Source organism: Chelonia mydas, chromosome 22 (genome assembly GCF_015237465.2).
Source record: "Chelonia mydas isolate rCheMyd1 chromosome 22, rCheMyd1.pri.v2, whole genome shotgun sequence".
Lineage (NCBI taxonomy): Eukaryota > Metazoa > Chordata > Testudines > Cheloniidae > Chelonia > Chelonia mydas.
The window spans coordinates 13,443,795-13,466,427 of record NC_051262.2 but is presented as its reverse complement, the minus strand read 5'-3'; the positions used below and the strand labels follow the sequence as shown (position 1 = coordinate 13,466,427).

General features: G+C 42.7%; 2 protein-coding genes across 3 annotated transcripts in view; one reads left to right on the top strand and one right to left on the bottom strand.

The window, feature by feature from the left end:
* POU2AF1 (POU class 2 homeobox associating factor 1) overlaps positions 1–19,332 on the top strand; it is a 63,996-nt gene extending 44,664 nt beyond the window's left edge. For both annotated transcript variants that reach the window (XM_043533885.1, XM_043533886.1), the window contains 2 exons: positions 299–16,612; positions 17,996–19,332. In XM_043533885.1, the coding sequence (XP_043389820.1) occupies positions 299–370 (72 nt within the window). In that variant the 3' untranslated portion in view covers positions 371–16,612; positions 17,996–19,332. The remainder of the gene's footprint in view (positions 1–298; positions 16,613–17,995) is intronic.
* On the bottom strand, positions 12,826–20,820 carry COLCA2 (colorectal cancer associated 2). Its single transcript, XM_043533888.1, has 4 exons — positions 20,507–20,820; positions 16,469–16,526; positions 14,489–14,668; positions 12,826–13,164 (listed from the first exon to the last, which is right to left on the bottom strand). The coding sequence occupies exons 1-4, from the start codon at positions 20,512–20,514 to the stop codon at positions 12,826–12,828; spliced, it is 585 nt and encodes a 194-aa protein (XP_043389823.1). The 5' UTR covers positions 20,515–20,820.
* Between the last annotated feature and the right edge of the window lie 1,813 nt (positions 20,821–22,633).

Here is a 22,633-nt window from a genome sequence, read left to right as displayed (position 1 = left end):
GCCAGATAGGCTCTCCTCTGTTACAGCGAATTTGGGTCTCCCCTGTACTGGGGGGTGCACACAAAGGGCAATGCCTACTTTGGCAATTCCATAGCCAAGGAGCATAACAGAAGTATTAATGGATGCTCTGGAGATCTTAGGGAACTGTCAGCACATTGCCTGCTGTTTACAGTGCCTGCATTTGTGAAAAGGTCACTGGAGCCCATTCTAATTGACAGTGGGATCATATACATCCGCCATGTACGCATTCACCCACAATTTTACATGAGGTATATTAAGTCTTTATATTTGTTGGCAGGTCAGGCATTTGCTGAAGAAAGGGAGAGTCACGTCAGCATTTGTTACCTGCCGTCGAAACGCGAGATCCTAGATCACCTGCCAATTCAGACAGGGTTTTGCCTTGGTTTCCTGAGAAGGCACCTCCTTTCAGAAAAACTTGAAGTCTTTAAATCAAGACTGAATGACTTTCTAAAAGATACATTCTAGTTTTGCCACAAGTTGTTGGCCTCAGTGACAGCGATTACTGGGTGAAATTCTGTGGCCTTTGTTATGCAGGAGGTCAGATTCTAACTGCCCCTTCTGGCCTTAAAGTCTATGAAAATCCAAAGACTTCAGTGATGAACTGTATGATGCAAATGTGCTGTAGCCACTAAGTTGAGCTCACCATCGTATGAATCACTTACAGATTTAAACTAGTTTAAATGGTGGATTCTCTGTCACTTGAAGTCTTTAAGTCATGATTTGAGGACTTCAGAAACTCAGCCAGAAGTTAGGGGTCTATAACAGGAGTGGGTGGGTGAGGTTATGTGGCCTGCCATGTGCAGGAGGTCAGACTAGATGATCATGGTGGTCCCTTCTGGCCTTAAAGTCTATGAGTCTATGGCATTGTCATAGTTCACCTGTGTGACCACCAGTACGTCTGAACCTAAGACATCTAAAGTGAAAATTCCTCTTGTCCATGAAGCTACTATCAGTTCTGTTCCTCAGTATTTTGCATGAGAATATTGAAGTAGCCACACTTGAAAGCTTAGGTATCGTGCTTCTGACTCTAAGGGGGGAAAACAAATGCTCACAAGGATAAACATGCAGGACCAGATCCTCAGGTGGTGTAGGTTAGCATAACTCCGCTGAAGTCAATACAGCTGCACTAATTTACACCAGCTGAGAATCTAACCCACATATTCTATTTAGCATTCAGAAAAGTTAATTTAACAACAGTTCCTGTATGTAAAAATAACAGACCCGGCTGATCATTTGAGTTCTTCTCTTCTTTTAGGACTATCCTCCTACAGTATTTGCAATGATTAATGGGATTTTGCAGCTCCAATCATGTAGTTAAAAGAGTGCAGGAAATCACTTTGTCCTACAGAAGACAGGTAATGATCACTGGCAAACATGGTGACGTTATCTAACCTGCTTAATTAGTTTAGTTAGATTAATCACAAAGGCAAAATCATCAGCATCAAACCTAGACTGTCAGTCATATGCCCCCAACTGATGGTAAAAGTAACCCAGAAAATCAGATGTCTGAAGAAAAGCCTGCTGGGTTTTGTTTTCAGGCATCTATTTCATTTCAAATGTGTTAAAATTATTCTTTACAAAACAAATTACTTAAACCGAGGAAATTACCCAGAATAGTGACCAACATTCAGGATGCTCATTCAATATTTCCAATCAGAATAATCTATACAACACTGTCAATCATAGCAGGAATTATGGTCCTGAAAGCATTAAAATACAAGAAGCTAGATTCATCTCATCTGCAGCCAAGGAGCACGAGGTCTGGGAGGAGGGTGAAAAGGTGGCGTGAGCTCATCTCTGTACTCTCTCAAATCCTCAGCTCACTCTGTGTTATTCCAGTCCCATGGTGTAATTTAGAGCAGTCTGAGGGTTGCCAATGGTCCCAAAGGACAAACATGGCATTGGGGAATGTAGGGAAGCCCCAGTCTGCCCATTCACTGTGGGCTTCCACTGTGGGCAAAGTGGGATTCATTGCAGGAATAAGGCCCAAAGCATGAATGGAGAATATTCATAGTAACATTCTTAGCGGAATGTGTATTGTAGTAGATTCTTTCTATGGAAAGATTTGTGGGTTGCTATGCAATCGTAGACTGAAAATAATGCCTCTCATGAGTCAATAGAAATGAGGGGGAGTAAAGGTGACATTCTGACAATCAGTATCACAGATGGTAATTTTCATTAATTATATTTAATAAGTTGACTAGAAAGCATTTTGATTGTACCTCACTATTTCTCATTGTAGCACAAATGAATTTTTAGCCAGTGTAAACAGAAAGGTAAAGGATACTTTTTTTAAAATTTTTTTTATTTTAGTTTTTTTGCAGCATCTATGTGACTTAGGAGCCTAAGTCCCAGCATCTTAGCTATTGGAAAGTGACTCAGCCTTCGCTTTTTGAACATTAGCGCTCAGTGTGTCCCTCTTGAATGATGCTGTTGCATTGGGAATCACTAGTGATTTGCACTGAGACTTAGGCTCATAAGTTACTTAGGGGTTTTGAAAAAGAACGTTTAGCCAAATGTTCAGCAGGGTTAGACTAAAGCTCTTCAGAAACACTGCTATAGGTATTGTAATTACAGATTGCTGTAACTCTTAGCCTTCCTCAAACCTTTCCCTCCCTACTACTTGGCTACTTCCTTTCACTGCATCACGTCTACGTACCTGCCAACATCCTCTAACCAAAAAAAAAAAAAAAGAGTAGCTTGTATATTTGCATATATTTGCATACATTCAGGCACAAATCAGCCAAAGCACATGCCTTCTCATTTTGAAGCTATGCTGTAAGAAACTCCAGCGTGGGAATGAATGCATGCACGAGTGAATGTTCAATGGGTGACACGTGTAAATGCAAATAAATAAATAAATGCAGTTGTTTAACTTGCTACCATCAGAAATCTGTGAATAACACTGAGCATTTAATACACTTTAATGCAACCACTCATGCCGATTTTTATGTGGAAATCCTTATTTGTGAAATGAATTGGATACCATCATACAATACATGGAATAAACCATTCTTGAATTAATGAGTGTATAAATTATTAGCTCCCCTAATTACTTTCTTTAACATGTTTAATATTTAACCCTTAATAACAACAACACATAGCTCTTGTATAGCACTTTTCATCTGTATAGTTCAAAATTCTTTACAATGGAGGGAAAATTTCACTATCTCCATTTTACAGATGGGGAAACTGAGGCACGGGGAGGTACAATGACTTGCCCAGTGCCAGACAGTGAATCAGTGCAACAGCTGGGAAATAGAACATAGGTCTACCGCATTCCAGGCCAGGGTCTTATCTATTGGAGCATGCAACTCTCAAAGTGCCTCTTTCAGCCATTCTTTTCTGAACATTAGTGTGTGAAATGTCCCTCTGGAATGATGATGTTATTGGAAATCACTGCTAGTTGCTGAAAGCTATACATTGGTGTGTGTGCATAACATGATGACTGCTAAGAACAGCAGAATGTCAAACAGGCCTGCTTCTTTGTTACACTGAGGCCCTTTTACACAACTCTGGCATTGAATAGAAGCTTTAAAATAAGCATAACTGTAATTTATGTCCATTTTAAGGCCCCTTTAGATGGACAGATAGGTGCAAAGTGGTGTTAATGTAATCCGGTCAGATCCAGTGTTCCTGCAAAATAAATATTTAAAAGGAAAGGTTATTTTTTAAAATGGTACGCTCCACTTGTAATAAGCTTTTCCCTATAGGAATATGGGCATGTCTTAGGTTTTCGATGCATGTACTGATCCAAAGCCCACTGAAATCAATGGGAGTGATTTCATTGATATCAAAGGCTTTGGATCAGAGCCCGAGACACTTGGCAGCAAAGCTGTTGAATCCAGATAACAGGTAAAGAAACCATTTGAAAATAAAGCACCTTTTCCTCTTCTAGAGTGAAAATGACCACTGTGCAGAGAAACAGCACTACACCTGTGCACCATTAAGTCCCTCTTACGCCCTCAAAATAGGATTTATGTACTAGTGCATAGGCTTCTGCTGACTGCACAGAGCTGAATTTCACTCATTCAGTAGTACCTTACTCTGCAAGAGAGAGAGATTCCTGTTGATTTCAATGCAATTGTTCAAGCAATAAGGCACTACACACCGTGAGAAAGGATGGTAGAATTTGGCCCTCTGTTTTGTCCAGGTTTATCCTTTCCTACCTTTGACTTAGCATAGGTTGTTACTCAGAAGGCACTGTTACCATTAAACAAAGGCATAGAGAATTAGCACTATGGAAAATCTCCAAATGGTCTGTAGTTGAAAGCAAGGAACTATTATTTGATGGATTAAACAGGGCATTAGCAGAAAGCCCTAATTTAAGAGGTTTTGTCTTACCTAAATCTGCACAGTGCAGTTTGAAATTGGGGTCCAGACATTAGGTTTGTTAATGGTTTAAGTCTCAATTTCTTATAAGAAGGGAATTATCTTAAAATAAAATATCAATATTTTATATGCAAACTATATAATCTATATTTATTATATAAACATTGGCCAAATTCTCAGCGGATGCAAATCAGTGTAACTCCAGTGGTGCTCTGCCAGTTTATATCAACTGAGAACCTGGCCCAAAGTGTTTTCTTTTAAACAAAATTGAAAAACAAAAAATACAAAAAATAAAAAAAAAATTTAAAAAAGTCCTGCATTCCTTATTGTTGAAAAAGCCCAGGAGCAACCTTTGATGAATTGTCTCCTTCTGTCATTTCTTTCTGATGTTAATAGACAGTCCATCTGTGGCTCAATAATCAGCAAGTTTTTACTTGCACTGAATGAATCATCTGAAACGAATGAAAGACTTGAGGACCTGGAAACATAACAACCCAAAACACAAACAAAAGTCTGTAACATGTTTGCCGTCCTAGGCTTGGACTCAAAAATAATAGACAAAATTGCAGAAACGCATGACTGATGGCATTATTCCAAAGGTCGATGAAAGACCAAAAATAAAAAATAAAAAAAAATGGTGTCAGTTCTGAGCCCTGAATTTGTAAAGGACAGGGACAGAAACATGGCCTGTGATTGCCAGGCCTCTGGCCTTCATCTGGGCTCCAACACCACGTTCCACTCCAACAGCTCTGCTGCATTGACCCTGGAGTGATGCACAGCATTCTTCCTCCATAGGCCCCCTCCGGGAGCAGCGAGGGGTGAACCTGCACACCCTGTGGCTCTTAAGTCTCTGAGGAGAGAGCAGAGCACATCCCTGGGGATCCCTGACAAGCTGTGGGGCTCACTTTCCCCTTCACACTGCTGGCTACTCTGAAATCCTTCTCCCTAACTCACAAGCAGATGTTTTTTTCTAAAAGATCCGCTCTAGGAATTATTGTGGGGCAGGTCTCTGGCCTGTGTTATACAGGAGTCAGACTAGGTGATCACAATGGCCCCTTCTGGCCTTTTAGTCTATGGATCTATAATTCTCAGTTACGCTAAGGCCTCTTTACACCCATCATAGGGTGACTGGCTCCTTTAAGGAGAGATGAGATCGGCCACCCCTGTGCCATAATTAATTAGCTGGTTCCCAGCCTGAGGAACAGGACTAAGGAGGGTCAGGTGAGCCCTGAGCTAGGGTCTGCTGGAGGCTGGGTGCTCTGTAGTGGAATGGAGTGGAACCACAAGGAGTGGGCAGGCCCTGAGCTGTAGGAAGCTGGGTGCTTCAGGGGCCCAGTTCCTCAGGGGCCTGGCGCTTCATACCAGCGTGGGGAAGGATGCAAGGAACAGAGCCCAGAAGGAGCTGTGAACAGTACTTCAGGGAACCAGCCTGGGGGCTGAATGCTGTGTCCCAGAGCCAGAAGACTCTCCCAGGTAACCCAGGAAGGGGCTGGGAGTAGGGCCCTGAGAGTGGGTTGAAGAGAAACGCCTGAATGGCAGAAGGACCGTTTGTTTGTTGGGACATTTTTAGTTGCCCTGTTGCTATCCCAGAAGGGATTGTTTTGCTTGTCACTTGGCTGGAGGGCTCAGCTGCATCTCTAGCACATCTTCAGTGTGTGGAGAGCTGAGACCCAAATTGGTGAGGGTAAATGGACCTTAATGTGAACATTATTTGCAATTTCCACCCACTTCAAGGGCCTGAAACTCTGGCAGAGCAAAGTAAAAGGGTACTAGTGTAAATGACAATCAGACTTAAAAAGTATAATGGTCACCTAGGGTCTGGTTCCCTGCTGCCCTTTATCTTGTACAGTCGTTTACAGCTATGCAAAGTATAGTAGTGTTTACACCCCCCTGTGAATTCACTTTGCACAAGGTGCAAAGCCGCAGGAATCAGAATCGGGCCCCTTGCCTCTCTGCCTGTCAAACCCTGTCTGCAGCGGTGCCTGGACCTCATGCCAACTTCCTGCACAAGGGATGAATTTCACCATTGGAAGGTGTTTATCTAGGGCCTGCTTCTCATTTATATTAAGCTCCCTTTATACCACTCGGGCAGCATAAGCGTGCCCTGGAGCAGTGGTTCTCAACCAGGGGTACGCCTACCCCGGGGGGGTACGCAGAGGTCTTCCAGGGGGTGCATCAACTCATCTAGAGATTTGCCTAGTTTTACAACAGGCTACATAAAAAGCACGAGCAAAATCAGTATAAACTAAAATTTCCTACAGACAATGACTTGTTTACGCTGCTCTATATGCTATGCACTGCAATGTAAGTACAATATTTGTATTCCAGTTGATTTATTTTATATAATTATATGGTACGAATGATAAAATAAGCAATTTTTCAGTACTAGTGTGGCTGTGACATTTGTTTTTATTTTTATGTCTGATTTTGGAAGCAAGTAGTTTTTAAGTGAGGGGAAACTTGAGGGTACACGAGCCAAATAAGACTCCTGAAAGGAGTACAGTAGTCTGGAAAAGTTGAGAACCACTGCCTGGGAGTGAGTGTTAAGGCACCCTTTCTGGTTTTTCTGTTGGACAACGCCAATTCGTTGGAAGATAAATGCTTTGCGGAAATATATTGATTTCAGCAGAAGTTCATTTTGCAAGAGAAATTGAAAAAAGCGCTTTGCTAAGGTCCATTTTGGAATGGAACACTTTGTTTCTCTATTTCACAATGACCTTTCATTTCAATTTTTAAAAATTGGATGTAATGTAAAATAAGTAGAAATTGGAATGAATGACTTTGATTTTATTGAAACAAAATGTTTCAATTGACCGGAAACAAAGCTGGGGATTTTTAGTGGGAAGAACTTCTGTTGTCTTATGCCAAGTCCCCACTGAGGAGCTATGCTAGCATAACTATACTAGCAAAGCTCTGTACTGTGGACAAGCCCCCATGACTCAATTCCTCATCTGTAAAATGGGGAAAATACTCCATCTGTCTGTCTTCCTTACTTAGACTGTGAGCTCTTAAGGGCAGAGACTGTCCCTTACCAGATGCTTGTACAGTACATAGCCCTGATCTCCATTGGGACCTCTAGGCGTTAATGCAATACAAATAACAAATGCCGGTGAATTAATAACAATGGGCTCTTGATCCTACAAATGTTTACTACTAGGTTTAGAGCTTATTGCTATGAATAATTTCACTGACTGCCATGCAAGTGTAAAGCAGCACTCGTAAAGTGTAGTGTGTAATCGTTGTTTATAGAATAACCAAGAAACATAATTTCCCTGGTGCACGGCAGCTAATCCTTAGCTGAGAAAAAGTATTTAATCTTTATTATTTAAATTCCATGCAACTGCAATCAGATAGGAGAGAGACACGGGCATGTCATAAACATGTAATAGTCTGGCAGGGTGTAGCCCTGGGCCATATGCCTACCACTAACCCTAGAAAACACACTGTGCCTCAGTGCACCTGTCACACCGTCGCACTGAAATGCAGGCGCGGATTTCCTAGCAGGCACTGGTCGTCTGATACTTGGCTTGAAGTATGTTAATTGCAAGTTGTGAGTCCTTATTAATTGCATTCCAGGAAGATGACTCAGCGAAGGATGTTTTAGTCTCCGTATTTTTACATTTTCCTCTTACTTTTTTGTGCATTATTTTATTGGATGTAATAAAGACCATTTGACTAGTCCTCACAAACTCAGGCTAACACTTTGAAAACGGAGGAGCAGATTTGATCACCTTATTCCTATTAATTTTAATGGGAATTGAGCATCTATGCCCTGGGTTGGCTCTGACCATCTCAATTCACCCTTTAACTCTTCAAACTATTAATTTCTACAAGCCTCTACACACGTAACTAAATCTGACCAATTTCCATGGACAAATGTGTGGGGCCAAGAACTGCAAACACATAATCAGGTCCTCAGGTCATACGGTGATGGGCACAGTATAAAAATCGGCACAGACAGAATGATAGATTTTAGTCTAAATTGCCAAATTTTTCAAGCCAAGGTTTGGAAGAGTTGCTGCTGCATTCGGTAAACCAGCCAGCAGAAGGAAGATCTTTCCCCTGTATCAGAATCTTGGTTCTCGCTATGTAGCTTCACCTAGCTGCAAATCTGAGCAGTAACACATCAATCTACTCCAGTCCCCAGGAAAGGAAAACATGCCCTCCATAGGTTGTGAAAAGTCCGGAGACAGCGTATTCTGTGGCTGACCAGCAAACAATTCCATTTCATGAACAGCATGTTTTGATTCGAAAAAAGCTTTGTTGAAAACTTTTCAACCCACGCTAGTGGATTCAGTAGGTTTCAGGAGGTGACAAAATAATAATGCTGGTGGGTTTCATTTAGCATGGAGGAAAAAAGACAACTCTGAAAACTACCATCTCTAATCCCACAAGCAATCCAAGGGTACACAGGCACCTTCAAACTTTGCATTTTACAAAAAAAACTTCATGGGGAATGCTCAACCTTAAGCTTTTAAATTAAAATTCAAAGTGAAAGAGGCCAGAAGGAAGCACTATTAAAGTTATGGCTAACACAGCTTGTTAATAATGGGAGCCAGCAGAGGTCATTGTTTTACTGAGCCAGCAGGCAATCGCTCTCTGTTTCATCTACTAATATATTCAGTGCACCACTGCGGTAAGGCTGAGACTGCAAACAGCAGGAAATTCTCAGTTACGGGTTCTGCAGCTCACCCCGCTTCCCAGGGCACACTTAGAATTTTGCTTTACTGCATAAACAGCTAAATATATACCTGTGTGACGAATATGGCCGGAATACTGTTACTACAGGAACCCTGACTTTGATATCCTGGACCAGATTCTAGTTTGTTCTCTGTCCCTTTGACACCACTAAGCCAGTGTGAAGGGGATGGACTCCGGTCTTAGCTGATCAGCAGACAAATGTCATTCTGTGGTGAAAAGCAGGCACAGCCAGCTTCTGTACCAGCCCCCTCTACTCACCACCTCAGCAGGCTTGCATCACAAATAATGATACAGTTTCATGATGTATTCTTGTGATATTGTTAAACATGTGTGTCTAATGCCATAGGTGTGTGTGGCTCTCTTTATAGAGAAGACAGACGCCATTCCTGCCATGGGGCATATGAGATCTGGGTGGTGCAGGGAGTGATGACCAGGCACAGGGCAGGATGGGTGGTGAGAGAGAGGGAATGGGCTTATTTTGCATGGTATATATGATATTGGTGCCTGTAAGTGTTACATTTATTCACTAGCATTGTTCTCGTACATCATCAAACAGAGTGTGACACAGCAGAGTGAGACTGTGGGGAAAAGCAGGATTAGTCAATAGAGGGACAAATTATGTGATGAACAGGGCCAGGCAGGATATTTCAGGCAGGTGGTGGAGGGAGCCGTCTGGGAGAAAGAGCCAGTGGAAATGAAGGGAAGTGGGACTAGCAGAGTGAGAGTGGCAGGAGAGGAGAGAAAAGCAGGGGATAGAGTCCGGAGGGCAAGAATGAGGATTTGATGCACAAGGGGGTTCAAAGTGGGGAGATGCCCTGGATGGAGATGTGGGAGGGAAGGAGGAATTTGGCAGCAGACAGGCTGTGCTGTCACTTCCCTGCTATGCAAGGAACTGGGAGTTTGGGGGAGAGGGGTGGAAATTTCAGAAGAATCAGATGTTTATACAAATGGGTCCAGAGCCTCAGCTGGTGGAAACTGGTGTCATTCCACCTCACTCAATTGAACTTTCCCAATTTATAAAGTCTGAGGATCTGGTCCATGTTCACGCTGGAAAATCTCATCGTTAGTCTTCTGATGCTTACAGAATCCTATTGTGATTCATTATGCTCCATGCAGTTGTCACCCCAGTCACAAACAGAGGGTTCTACCAACATCCAGTGAATGGGTCGCTTGTAAGACCTCCACCCTTCAGTGAAGGTAAGCTAGTGAGTGGCATTAGACCCTATAGAGCGAACTGGAGTTGCAAGGTGAATGGAGATTGAATTGGTAGGAGAGCAGGGTCAAAGGAAGGAAATGGAAGAGAAAGGAAGTGGGATGATGATGACAGAACAACAGGCAGACTTTCAGGTAAGTAGGGCCCTACCAAATTCATGTCCATGAAAAACGCATCACGGACCATGAAATCTGGTCTCCCCCTCCTTGTGAAATCTGGTCTTTTGTGTGCTTTTACCCTATACTATACAGATTTCATGGGGGAGACCAGCGTTTCTCAAATTGGGGGTCCTGACCCAAAAGGGAGCTGCACGGGGGGTCGCAAATTCATTTTAGGGGGCCGTGGTATTGCGACCTTTACTTCTGTGCTCCCTTCAGAGCTGGGTGGCCGGAGAGGGGCAGCTGCCAAGTGAGGGCCCAGCTCTGCAGGCAGCAGTGCAGAAGTAAGGGTAGCAGTACCGCACCCCCCCCACAATAACCTTGCCCCCCCTGCCATGAATCCTTTTTGGGTCAGGACCTCTACAATTACACCACCATGAAATTTCAGATTTAAATAGCTGAAATCGTGAAATTTAGGATTTTTTAAATCCTATGACTGTGAAATTGACCAAAATGGACTGTGAATTTGGTAGCGCTACAGGTAATCGAAAGGATGGAAAAGAGGTAATATTCACAGCTTGTGAAGGAAAAGATGCTGGTTTTAGAAGAGGGCTAATCTTGAACCTGGAGTGGTGAGTTTTACTTGGTACTCATGTTTTTTTCTTACCTGAGAAGATGTATTTGAATGATCCATGGAGATTGTTTTGTTGGTTTGGGTTTAATTTGGGGAAATGCTTATTCCTTTCTAAATTCTACTTGTGGCTGGAGGATTAATTGAACATGAATCTTACTCCTTCTGCTCTATCAGAAGAGCATGGGGACACTGGCTAGGAAAGAGCTGAGGTTGTGCGAACATTGGGGTAATGAGGCTTCCGACATGAGAATTTTCTCATTTAAAACCCTGGCACTTGGACTGGCAATTGTAATGAGAGCTGAAAGTGTGGAGAAGCAAGAAGGCTTGGCAGATCTAACCAGACAATAACTTATCCACTTAGATTAAATCATCATTAAAGCGCTGCTTTTTTGTTTCAGCTGGCTGTCCTTTAAAGTGACAAATGGTTCTGAGCAGACTGTGACATTTCAGGAAGATGCATTGCCCTAAGGAGATGTCATTTCTACAGTGACGTAGGGAGCCTGCAGTTTGTTAAAACACCATTGGCAAGCTCCTCAGTGGTGTAAATCAGCATAGCTCCAGTGAATTCAGACAGAGATGTAGGGTCTGCATGCAACATCTCTTGAAGTCAATTTGTTGATTTACACCAGCTGAGAATCTGTCCCCATTTCTCCTTGTGCAGTCCAAATCCCAAACGCCAGGTGTTGCTCCAATGTATAGTAGCTAAGATGAAATGTTCCTAGCTCACACTACCACATCTTCACTACTATTGTTACCTGGGCTAGCTAGATTAAAGCTAGCCCTGGTGTGCCTACCCATTCCACAACTGCACCTTCACTTGCAGAGTAGATGCACCCTGCAATAAAACTCCCTTTGGCTCATTTTGAAAATTCCAGCCGAATGTTTTCCTCTACACATAGGTGAACGAGCACTAACTCTGTGTGGTAAGGATTCCTGGTGGATGTCTCCTTCTGAAAGCCCAGCCCTGTTGTGATATTTAGAGGTTCCATGATTTTTCAATGGTGCAGAAAATCTAACATTTTGCTTGTTGTGTATCTAAGATAAAAACAACCACCTGGGAAAAGTTCTGTCTTTGATTAGTTTGACCAAGGGGAGTGAACAATTGTTGCAATGACAGTTGGTGAGACTGGGAGGAGAGTACTTCAGTGTTGGAAGGATGCATGTATATTCAGACATGTGACAAAGGTACCGTGAAATGGACAGCAGGTGTTTATTGGCTAATCGTCCCACACTTCACAGCAGATGGGAAATATAAGAAATGGATTGGAAGAGAAAACATTGGTCCTGATCCAGCAATCACTTACACAACTGAGTAACTTTTCAAACCCCAGGAGGCCCATTGACTTCATGTGCAAAGGCCCCACTTTACTCACATAAATATGTATTTGCAAGAGCAAGACCTTTGACTATAGCAGAAGCGACCCCCTCCTACCCCCCGGTGGCTGGAAAAAAAAATCAGATTTCCTCAGAATAACCTAAAGAATCTTTTATAAACTTAACAAGAAGGAATGTGCTCCAGGAATCTGTACAAAATTATTTATTTGTAATAACAAAAACTTGTTTAGTGAAGCATTCTCTGAAAGCTAGTTTGTTTTTTGTTTTGTTTTTTTTATGAAATACAAGACAGAAGGACAACTGGAGCAATGCTGTGAGTCTTAAAACATTGTTACTCATGAGGACTAAATTAACACCTGGAGCATACCAGGTGAAGTAGTGTAGAGTAAACTGAACTTTGTGTTAGACAGTGATGTTTTGCATAGTTCATAGGCAGTTAGCTGATTTGGATACCTGTACGTATGTACATATATATAAAACCATCATCTCCATTAACTGTAGCAGATGTCGTAGTTTCTATCCCTTCTAAAGAAGTCATCTGCCATTGTCATGGTGCCAGGATAGTCCATACAGTCTGCACTTGGATAAGGGAAATACTCTGATACTCTGAATGTATCCAAGTGCTCTGAGGCACAGGATGAGCAATAACAGGCAGAGGGGGAGCAGCTGTACTGCGGATGGGAGCACTCCTCGAGAGGATAGCCGTAGTTCGTGGTGTCTAGAGGACAAAGAGGGCTGATGTTCAGTGGAGCAAAAGGAGGCAGTTGAGGTGGGGAGTAGCTATAGTCTAATGGGCTGGACAGGTCAGACGAGGCAGGAGATCCAGGAACCTATAACAATGCAGAGAAAAGAAAATGTGGTGGTAAATGAAGTCAGTAATAATGGGTGTTCAAATAACTACACAGACCAGAAAAAATACACTCTTAATTGCAAGGCCCTGAATGCATGACCACATCACACCCCATTCTGGAGTTACCCTGGTCCACTGATAGTTCCAGAGTTTTGAAATCAGTGGGCTTCACAAAGTGACTGTGAACTCATCAAGATGTCAGAATGTGTGTGTGGTTCTTCGGGAAACACCACCCTGATCCTGCAATGAGCTCTGTGCACGAGGACCTCTGCACCCACCCTGAGTCCCGGTGACTTCAGCGAATGTCTGTGCTGACAGAGGGGTCCATCTGGATACAAGTCACTGCAGGATCGGCGCCTTAGTGCTCAACAAAGGAGCATGCTAGAGAAAAGTCCCAGATATGCCAGGTGATAGCCCTGAACAGGGGCTGCTCGGCCCCAGTTCTGTTCTATACAAGTTTGTGTAGAATAACAAATTCCAGCAAGACATCATTGGGGTAACTGGCTTTGCCACAATTTTTTCTGATGAATAACTGGGATATCTGAGGACACTGCACTCTGTTTGGTGTTGGTCCTTTAACCCTCCTGCCATGAGCATGTAGAATGCATGTCACTAAATGACATGTTATAAACGTAGCTGTTTTCTAAACTGCTAGTTACATGCAGTTTTAAACCCTCCTGTTTCACAGCATAAGCCAACCTCTACCTGAGGAGGGTCAGGAAGGAACTTTGTAGTGGGCAGGTTATTCCATTACTGCCGACTTCAGGGGTTCTTGCACCTGCCTCTGGAGCTATCAGAACAGAATACTGATCCAGGTGGAACAATGGTCTGACCTGGTCTGGCAGTTCCTATCTTGCTATTCATGAACATGTCAATGGCATTAATTTAACCCTTAGGATCCAGTGGGGTGAATTGGGGTTGTCCCCTGGCCCCTCCCTAAAGAGGTTCCATGGATTACAGGTAGGGGAGAATAGTGTATTGGAAGTGACACGCCTCAATTCTGCAACCTCAGGTCAGGATCAACAGGTTCCTCATGCCCTCTCCCAGGATATGGGAAAGCCCCAATTCTACATGGAATCCCAGACTCTCCCCTCCAGCTGTGGAGTTGTTGGAAATGAATCATGCCCATGAAACCAGTTCAAAACTGGCCCAGAGCCTCAGGGAGTGGGGATTTTTATTTTGCCCATTTCGTTTCCCTTCTTGATTTCCTTGCTGGACGTGCTTAGGTGATTTCGCTCAAGGTGGTGCAAGCTATAACTACAGACACCACCAGTCCAGCTCAGTAAAGAACGCAACCAACTTACCAGGCTCTGGTTAAAGCAGAGAGGGGTTGACAGGAAGGTGTCTGGGTTATAGTGGGTAGAAGTCTGTAGAGCACTCAGGGATGGGTCCATAGGCGGCTCTGTCTGAAGATAGGTATCAACCAGTTGCTCCAAATAACTTGGGTTTTCTTCACAGGAAATGCAATTTGGAAACTGCCGTGGCTGGAAATAGTTGGGGGCAGAAGAGACAGGTTCTGCATCAAAATAAGCTGCTGGGAGAGGAAGAGAAAAAAGGAGAGTGTTCAGTACCTGTGCTTACAAAGGGAGGCTAAGCTAGCTGTATGTTTCCTTTGGGTCAGACTGGGATACCCTGGTCTGTGCTGAGCAGCATCTTGTGCGGCAACCAGTCCCACGGAACACAGTGAGTCTAGACATGGAGGAAAGGCTCTTCAAGTGTAGACTGAGATTTCCAAAGGGTTCTATGAGAGTTAGGTGCCTAGTTCCCATTGAAAGTCAATGCGGGATGGGGGGAAATTTTTCAGAAGTGCCTGAATGACTAGGGAGCTTAAGTCCTCTTGGTTTCCCATGGGGACTTAGGCTCCAAGTCACTTAGTGCTTTTGAAAATTGTGGGATCCAACTCCCTTAGACTCCTTTGAAAATTGCAGCTTGACTCTGAAAGTAAATCCAAAGCAACCCTGAGAGCATGTAACGCAGCGCTGTGCTGCTGCTATTTTAACAGTTGGGTTTTGCCTTTAGCCTCTGCTAAACTCCGTGTTCCAGGGATGCACGTCTCCTTTAAAACAAAAAATAGCTTCTCGTCTTCATAAGCAAGGACAGAGGCAAAACACTCGAGAGAGACCAGAGCTGTCCCTACATTACTTCTGAAAAATTTGGCGAGTATGTAGATGACACAGACCTAGGTTCAGCTGGTGTCATATGGAAGAGGGCAGGGGTCGAAAAGGCTCTAGGGCCAGATTTTCATTTACACCAAGACCTCTTTGCACTGCAGTACTCTGGTACTGGGTATCAATTACCAGAGCGGTGTAAATAAGAATTTGGCCCTCTAGGCTTGACTGCATTTCATGCTAAATTCAGCTGTTCTCAAACAGTTAATAACAAAGCCCTGATCTTGCAAACACTTACCTATGCAGGTAGTCCTGTTGATCTCAATGGGATTGCTAGCATGTGTAACATTACTCTCATGCGTAAGTGTTTTCAGGACTGGGACCAAAGTGTTTAATTGGACCGTGGGGCAAAAAACATGCACCCAAAAGAGAGAGAAAGATTTACCAGCCTGAAAAAGGTTATGTGCGTCTCAAGTTTCTATATTAACATAAGCAAATTTAAACCCCAAATATTTATTATTTAAGCGTTTCCTTGTCCACACAATGTATACATGCACACATTTACAAATGAACAGGGAAACTTTCTGGATCTCTTAGCTACCAACATCTAGAGAATAAAAGATCTGAAAAGTCCAAACTAATATTTTTTTCTCCCACCTCCTGGATATTGGTGTCAACCAGGAAGGAGCTGTTTATGCATCTCTGTTGAAAAGTCTGACACCCCTTCTGAACTCTACAGGGAGAGGGGGAAAGAGAGAAACTGACTCTGCTGGAAGCTAAATGATTGGCAAGACAACTAACGCTTTAAAACATTCTGGTCCCATCTGACAATCAGATGAAGGCAGTACCAAGAGATAGAAATCTTGATGAAGGCACCACGGCAGTGTTATTCTGCTGGTAATAAATGTTACCGACTAATTGGAGCTTTGATCCTCTGTAGAAAAGGCAAACTACATGGATATGAAGACAAAATTTCTGCTAGAGTGAGGGCAAAATGTACCTTGCTTGTCTTACTGCATCCTCATCTGCATTTAGTGAGCATTTTTCAGGTTCTGATTGGTTGGATTCCTAATTAAATGGTAGTGCTTGCCTCAAGCCTTGCACCAAGAGCTAAAAAGACTTGGACTGGAGGAATAGGTGGGGGGAGGGGAGAAGGGGGATGCTCTTTGTACCAACCTGTGCAGGGAGGAGAAACAGATTCTGGAAACTGGACACTGCTGCTGCCTCGGGAAACCTGACAAAACAGAACAGAAGGAAAATAGCAAATGCAAGTCTTTCTGTTTTAAGAGATCAAAGGAGATCTTTTTCCTGAACATTGAGGTAAGTCACAATTACCTTTCAAACTTACTTATGCAAACATTAATGATTGTTGTTTTTATTACCTGTGTGTATTACATTCAGTTGTTCTGTTAGTTATGTAGCACTCTCAATCTGTGTAACATTGTATTGTTCCAGAGTGCCACCCAGATAACAATAGATGTGCATTACACTGAATTGTTCTAATGTTAAATATGTAGCTACTCTGATGTCCATTCCATTGTTCCATTACTGTTAATTCACCATAGATGTGTCTATACTTGTTTTAGTCATGTTTTTAACATTTGTTAATTAGCAGGATTGTAAATTCTAGTGTGGACATGACACAAAAAAACCTCTAGGGTTCAACACGAGTAGGAACAATTTATAATCGTGTTAGCTAACGCGTTTAAAACACAACTAAAAAATCAAGTGCCGCTTACCCTGTGTAGCACCACACATGCGCACCAGACTGAATTGTTCCCCTGCACACTTTACTTTGCAATCTACAGGTGTGATTACTCTAATACTGCAACACTTACAAGAAAACTGATCATGTTGTTTTCCCTGAGGATTTGTAAACTGAAACTTACAAATCAATAAGCCTATTAGAAAATCACATCCAACATTATGGGTGAAATCCTGGCTGCACTGAAAACAAAAGTGAGGTTTGCCATCGACTTCAATGGGACTTCACTCTAGCTATTCAGACTGTGGCTTCTTCTGACCAGATGGTTTTAACTTATGCTGATCAGAGCTTCATTTCTTCCATTCAAAATGTTCCTGAGTTAGAGTGGCTGATTTCCCTATCAAGAACTTCCTAACGTTTGCCCAGTTATTTAACACTTAAACTGTAATTATTCTCTATGGGAGGGAAAAAAACATTATTTAAATCCTGGCAGTTCTGGAAGAGTTGGCAAGATTGATATTCTCTGTTTGGTCTATACATACACAATATGTAGCCTCTGTAACCTCCCCACTAACAGTAGAGTGGGTTTTAGTTAACTTGCAGGTTCTGTCCTGCAGAACGCTTAAAGTCTAGCTTTCCATTACACGTATGCACAGTACCTAACACAATGGGACACTGATCCCTGGGGCTCCCACGATGCAAATAAATAATAACTAGTATAAATTCTGTTAAGCACAAAGCTAATCTCCTGCACCACCGGCTTTGGGTCTCCTTAGTAGATGGAACAATCATAGTGTAAACATTGAGTGAATAGCAAATTAAGACTAGTTCAGTCCAGCCTCTTAACACCCAGCTGGAACATTTATAGAGTATGTAAGTCCTTAGCCATTTTATAGAGGAAGAAAGAAGGGGTGACTTTACACTTAAGAGACAAGTACGCTGCAGCATTTCAGTGCTAGAGGGCTCCATTCACCAACCCTCTTTATTTGTGGTTGCAGGTTGCAGTCTGCTCAGCTTCTTGTGCAATCAACCGCTGCAGAGAGCAGGAGGTGGGAGATTAAATCTGAAAACCATCCAGGCTGTAATGTCACGAACCAGGAAGCAGTAATGATTTACCAACCTCTTTATGCAAAAACACAGGGCAGCCTGAGCTAGAGGGCTCACTTACAAGAGAAGTGGAGTGTTCTCTGTGTGTCAAGTCTGCATCAGTATATAGGTCTCCTTAACCCTTTCCTTCTCTCCAAATAGTTTATGGTTTTGAAATGCATTAAAGGCCCTAATTCCACAAAGCACTTAAGCATGTGTATAACTTCAAGCACACACTGGGCCTATTCACATGCTTAAGTGCTTTACTGGATTGCAGCCAGAGTGTCCTGCATTAAGGGCCTGATCCTGCACCAGTAAAGTGTTTTTATTTATTTAAATGGGAGTGGGATCAAGCCCTATTTAAATGGCTCTTTGCTCATACTCACTTTCTAACTTTCTTTCAAGACAAAAGCAAATACATCTCTGGGGTTTTCTTTTTCTTTTTTTTTTTTCCTTTTTTTAAACATGAACAAAGTTGCATTACCCATTATAAAAATCCCAAATTTTCAAACACCTTCCAGGGTTTTTTAGTACAGGTTAAGAGATAAGAGTCAACATTTCCATTGTTACCAGCCTTAACAAACTGAAAAGAAAAATGTTAAAGGAGAAAATTATCCCCTTGAGACAACAAAGATAGAAGATGCATGCGCAGTAAAACAGGGCACCAGAAACTACCTTCTATCAGGCAACACTGAACATCAGTTGCGAGCCAGCTGCTCATTCACCAAGCTTGGCTAGGTCACTGTGAAATTCCTCACCGTAACCTCCAGTGTTCAGTAACCTAACTAATTTTATGTCATTACAAATTTGGCTACCACACTGTTCACTCCTAGTCTAGATCATCAATAAACATCAGTCCTGGTACAGAACATTGGACACTCAATGTTAACCTTTGGTCACGTTGAAAATTGACCGTTTTTCCCTGTTCATGTCTCCTGGCCAGTTTCTCACCCCTGACAGCACTTTGCCTTTCACCTCAGGGTGACTAATCTCTTGTGAGGCACTCTGTGAAAGGATTACATGATTACCACATACATGATGTTCTCCTGCGGCCACGGTTTTGCTAACACGCTCAGAATTACAACAGATTACAGAGGTGTGATATTCCTTCACAGAAGCCAGGCTGGTGTGTCCCTGTGTCGTGTTTTGTAACTTCAGTTTTAATTATCGTTTAGTTTGATTCACTTGATAATGAAGTAAGGCACACTGCTCTACAAATTGCCAAAATCACCCCTCATGCCTTTTTTTTAAAAGAGTGGTAACAAGTTCACTCCCCTCCAGCTCTCTGGTACAGTAGCTGATTCTAATGAGAGGCTACCAATTCTTGCTGACAGATCAGCCTCTTCGTTCTTAAGTTTCCATATCAAGAAAGAAAACAAACTCTTGAGTTTTGCCCCCTGGGAAAATTCGTGTCACGGAGATACTCCCTCTGCACAGGATAATAGCTGCTGCAGTGGCAGAACAATACACGGGGGATCTGAGCTCATTCCTGGGCATGGATCCAGCACACCTGGAGAGAGCTGAGCTTGGCCTTTCGCTCTTAGGCCACCAGTGCCAGAGAGTTCTATGGAACCACTGCTTTTGAGACCTGGTCCAAAGTCCATTGAAGTCAATGGAAAGACTTGCGTTGATTTCAACTGGTTTTGGAGCTGGCTTCTAGCCCTTGGGGATCCAAGCTAAGACCCTCCTTCCTAGGCCAGCAGGAGTTAGGAGCAGTATGATGCCAGCACATTCAGCCCTGGGAGGATTTGGTTGTGCACCCTCCCAAGAGGCCAGCAGAAGCTGGACGCTGTGCAGAGCTGGTGCCTTCAGTCCCTGGCTGATGACTGAAGGAGCCCCTGAACAATGGAAGGCCTTTGGGGGTTTTTGTGGGGGGGAGGAATGACATTCTTTTGGGCTCTGAGCGCTACCTCTTGGAGAGGAGAACACGATGGGAGTCTTAGTACCACACAGAGCTTTACATGGGAGGGTCCTCAAAGCGGGCAACAGGGGCTTTGGTTGAGTCAGATAGAACAGACATTTTCCCCTGCTGCTCCATAGGGATTCTGAGCAGGCCTGTCTGTCAAGTCTTGTCTACACAGGGGAAATTGACCAGCAGAGTTATTCCAGAGCTGCTGTTCCTGTATAATTGAGCTATTCCAGAATAACTCCCTTGTGGGGATGGGGGCACTCTCTTCTGGAATAAAAGTGAGCAGAGTAACTAGTCCAGAGCAAACTAATTTTTATTCCAGAATAGAGCATCCAGTTGTGGGAGTTATTCTGAAATAACTAAATTGGTCATTTTCCTCTTGAAGACAAGCTCTCCGTTTTGCCTGCATCAGCAGCGTCTGCTCCTATGGCTCTGAGTTCATTAAGTCGATGGAAGAGAAATAGTTTCTTATTCTTAAATTACAACATGGAAGAAGCTAGTATTTTGTCCTTACAGTGGCATCAGTTGCTGCTTGTCGTGCCCTCCTCTGCTGCAATAACTCTTTCACGGTAATCTTTACTCGAACACCTTGATACACCTTGGGTTTGCCTGAAAAATGAGTTTAAAAACAAGGTTGTATGGATGAGAACAACAAAGCAGGCACTTTAGCGTGGTGATATTTAAAATATCAAAAAGTAAATTCAGTGTGTTCTTGGTCACACTTTATATAAAGGGTATATTTACAAAGAGTTTGTAAAGGGTTTATAAATTATGAATAGATGTTTTAATAAATGGTTAATCAGTTATTACAGAATGCCATAGGTCCCTTGTAACTATGACTTATACCCTTTTCATGATTGTAATATGCTTTGTAACATTTATGAACACTTTGTAGACTATTTGCAAATGTACCCTTAATATATAATAAATATAATTGTGACCACGTTTTCTTTTTCCTTAAGAGTTTCTTTTTTTCTTAGTAACAAAGGCTGGAGAAATGAATGTCACTTAGCTCTTCACCTGAAATTCAGAGAACACTTTAGAAAGGAAGACAAGTACAATTATCTCCACTTTACTGATGAGAAGACTAAAGCAAAGAGATATTAAGACCCCAATCTTGCAAACACTTACACGCATGCTTAACTTTTAATATTGTGAATAATCCCACTGACTTCCATCAAAGTTAAGCACATATGTAAGTGTTTGCAAGATCAGGGCCTAAGCAACTTGCATAAAATCACATAGTAAGTCAGTGGCAGAACCAAAAATAGACCCCAGGTACTCTAACTCCCAGCCTTGTCTGCTGGACTATAATTTCAAATTAATTTGAATCTGTACAATAGCCTGAAGTTTTCAATGCAGGAAACAGACATGGGCACTGCGTTCATCCACCATGTTAAGAACAGGAATAAAAACAATGCAAATATGTGGGTGATTATTCTTTTATAGGACTAAACAATACTATGAATAAAATGATTGCGCTTTCAAGAATCACTCTCTGTGAGACCCAGTTTTCTTTCTTTCTTTAATGAGAGGAGTCATCCTCTACAACTCCTTTGTTTCAGACATGCATGTGGGCCTCCATCAGTCAGCAAAAACAATCACCACACACTAGCTTAGTCCGAACTTTGTATTTGGAGTAGTTAAGAATTTGCCTATTGACAAGAAACCACCCCAGACGCTCTTGCTGGAAGAAATATTTAACGCCCATTGCAGTTTAGTTCAGTTTTTAGAATTGCTTCATTTTGCACTCAGTATATTTCTCTCTGAAGTGATCCTGCAGAGGCTCAGTAAAACAGACAAACACATTGTAAACCTGGGATTGAATCTTGTAAACCCTTATTCACGTGGCCCCAGTTCTGCTATCAGACCTGGCACTGAAGCTCTCCCTGGGCCCAGAGATCCACCCACACAGATCTGATTGCAGGATCCAACTCCTATTGTGTGCAATGGGAATACTTATGAGTAAGGGCTTGCAGGATCCGGTTCACAGCTAATATTCTGCCTTTGGAGACCCTGCAACATTACCTGGCCCTTGCTCGGACGGGTAATAGAACAGTCCCATGGGGAGCAATTATCTAGCTATGCACTGGTATTTATAACATACCCATCTATTGCCTGTTTGATCCTCTAACAGCAACTTTCAGCCTCTGCTGTGCTGTGACATAGGCAGCGTGTACACGTTGATCCACCACTGGCTGGCACTTGCCACCTTTCACTCCTGCTCTGCCAGGGGTGCTAGATTGACAGTGGAGCCTGTCCCTATCCTAGTGCAGATAGTCTCTTCTTAGCGCCACGGGCCTGTTTAATGACAGCCTGCCATACACAGTGACATTGTCTTTAACGTGGTGCCTGGTGTTAACAGTCCTTGCCCCTCATTGCAGACCACAGGCCAATCAGTGTTGTATCCAGAGGAGGGGGTTCTATTGAGCTGCAAACTCAGCTCTCTGGGGATTATTTATTCTGGTCATTCCATTTTATTTTTGAAAACTGCAAAGTATGTTTCCTTGAATCTGAAGGAGAGAAACATTTAACAGGAACCCTCTGCTCCAAGCCTCTCCTGTTACAAGGGCTGACATCTTCGGCCCTGAGCCAGCAAACCTGCTTAGATTTATGCATGCAAACAGTCTCCTTAGCGTTA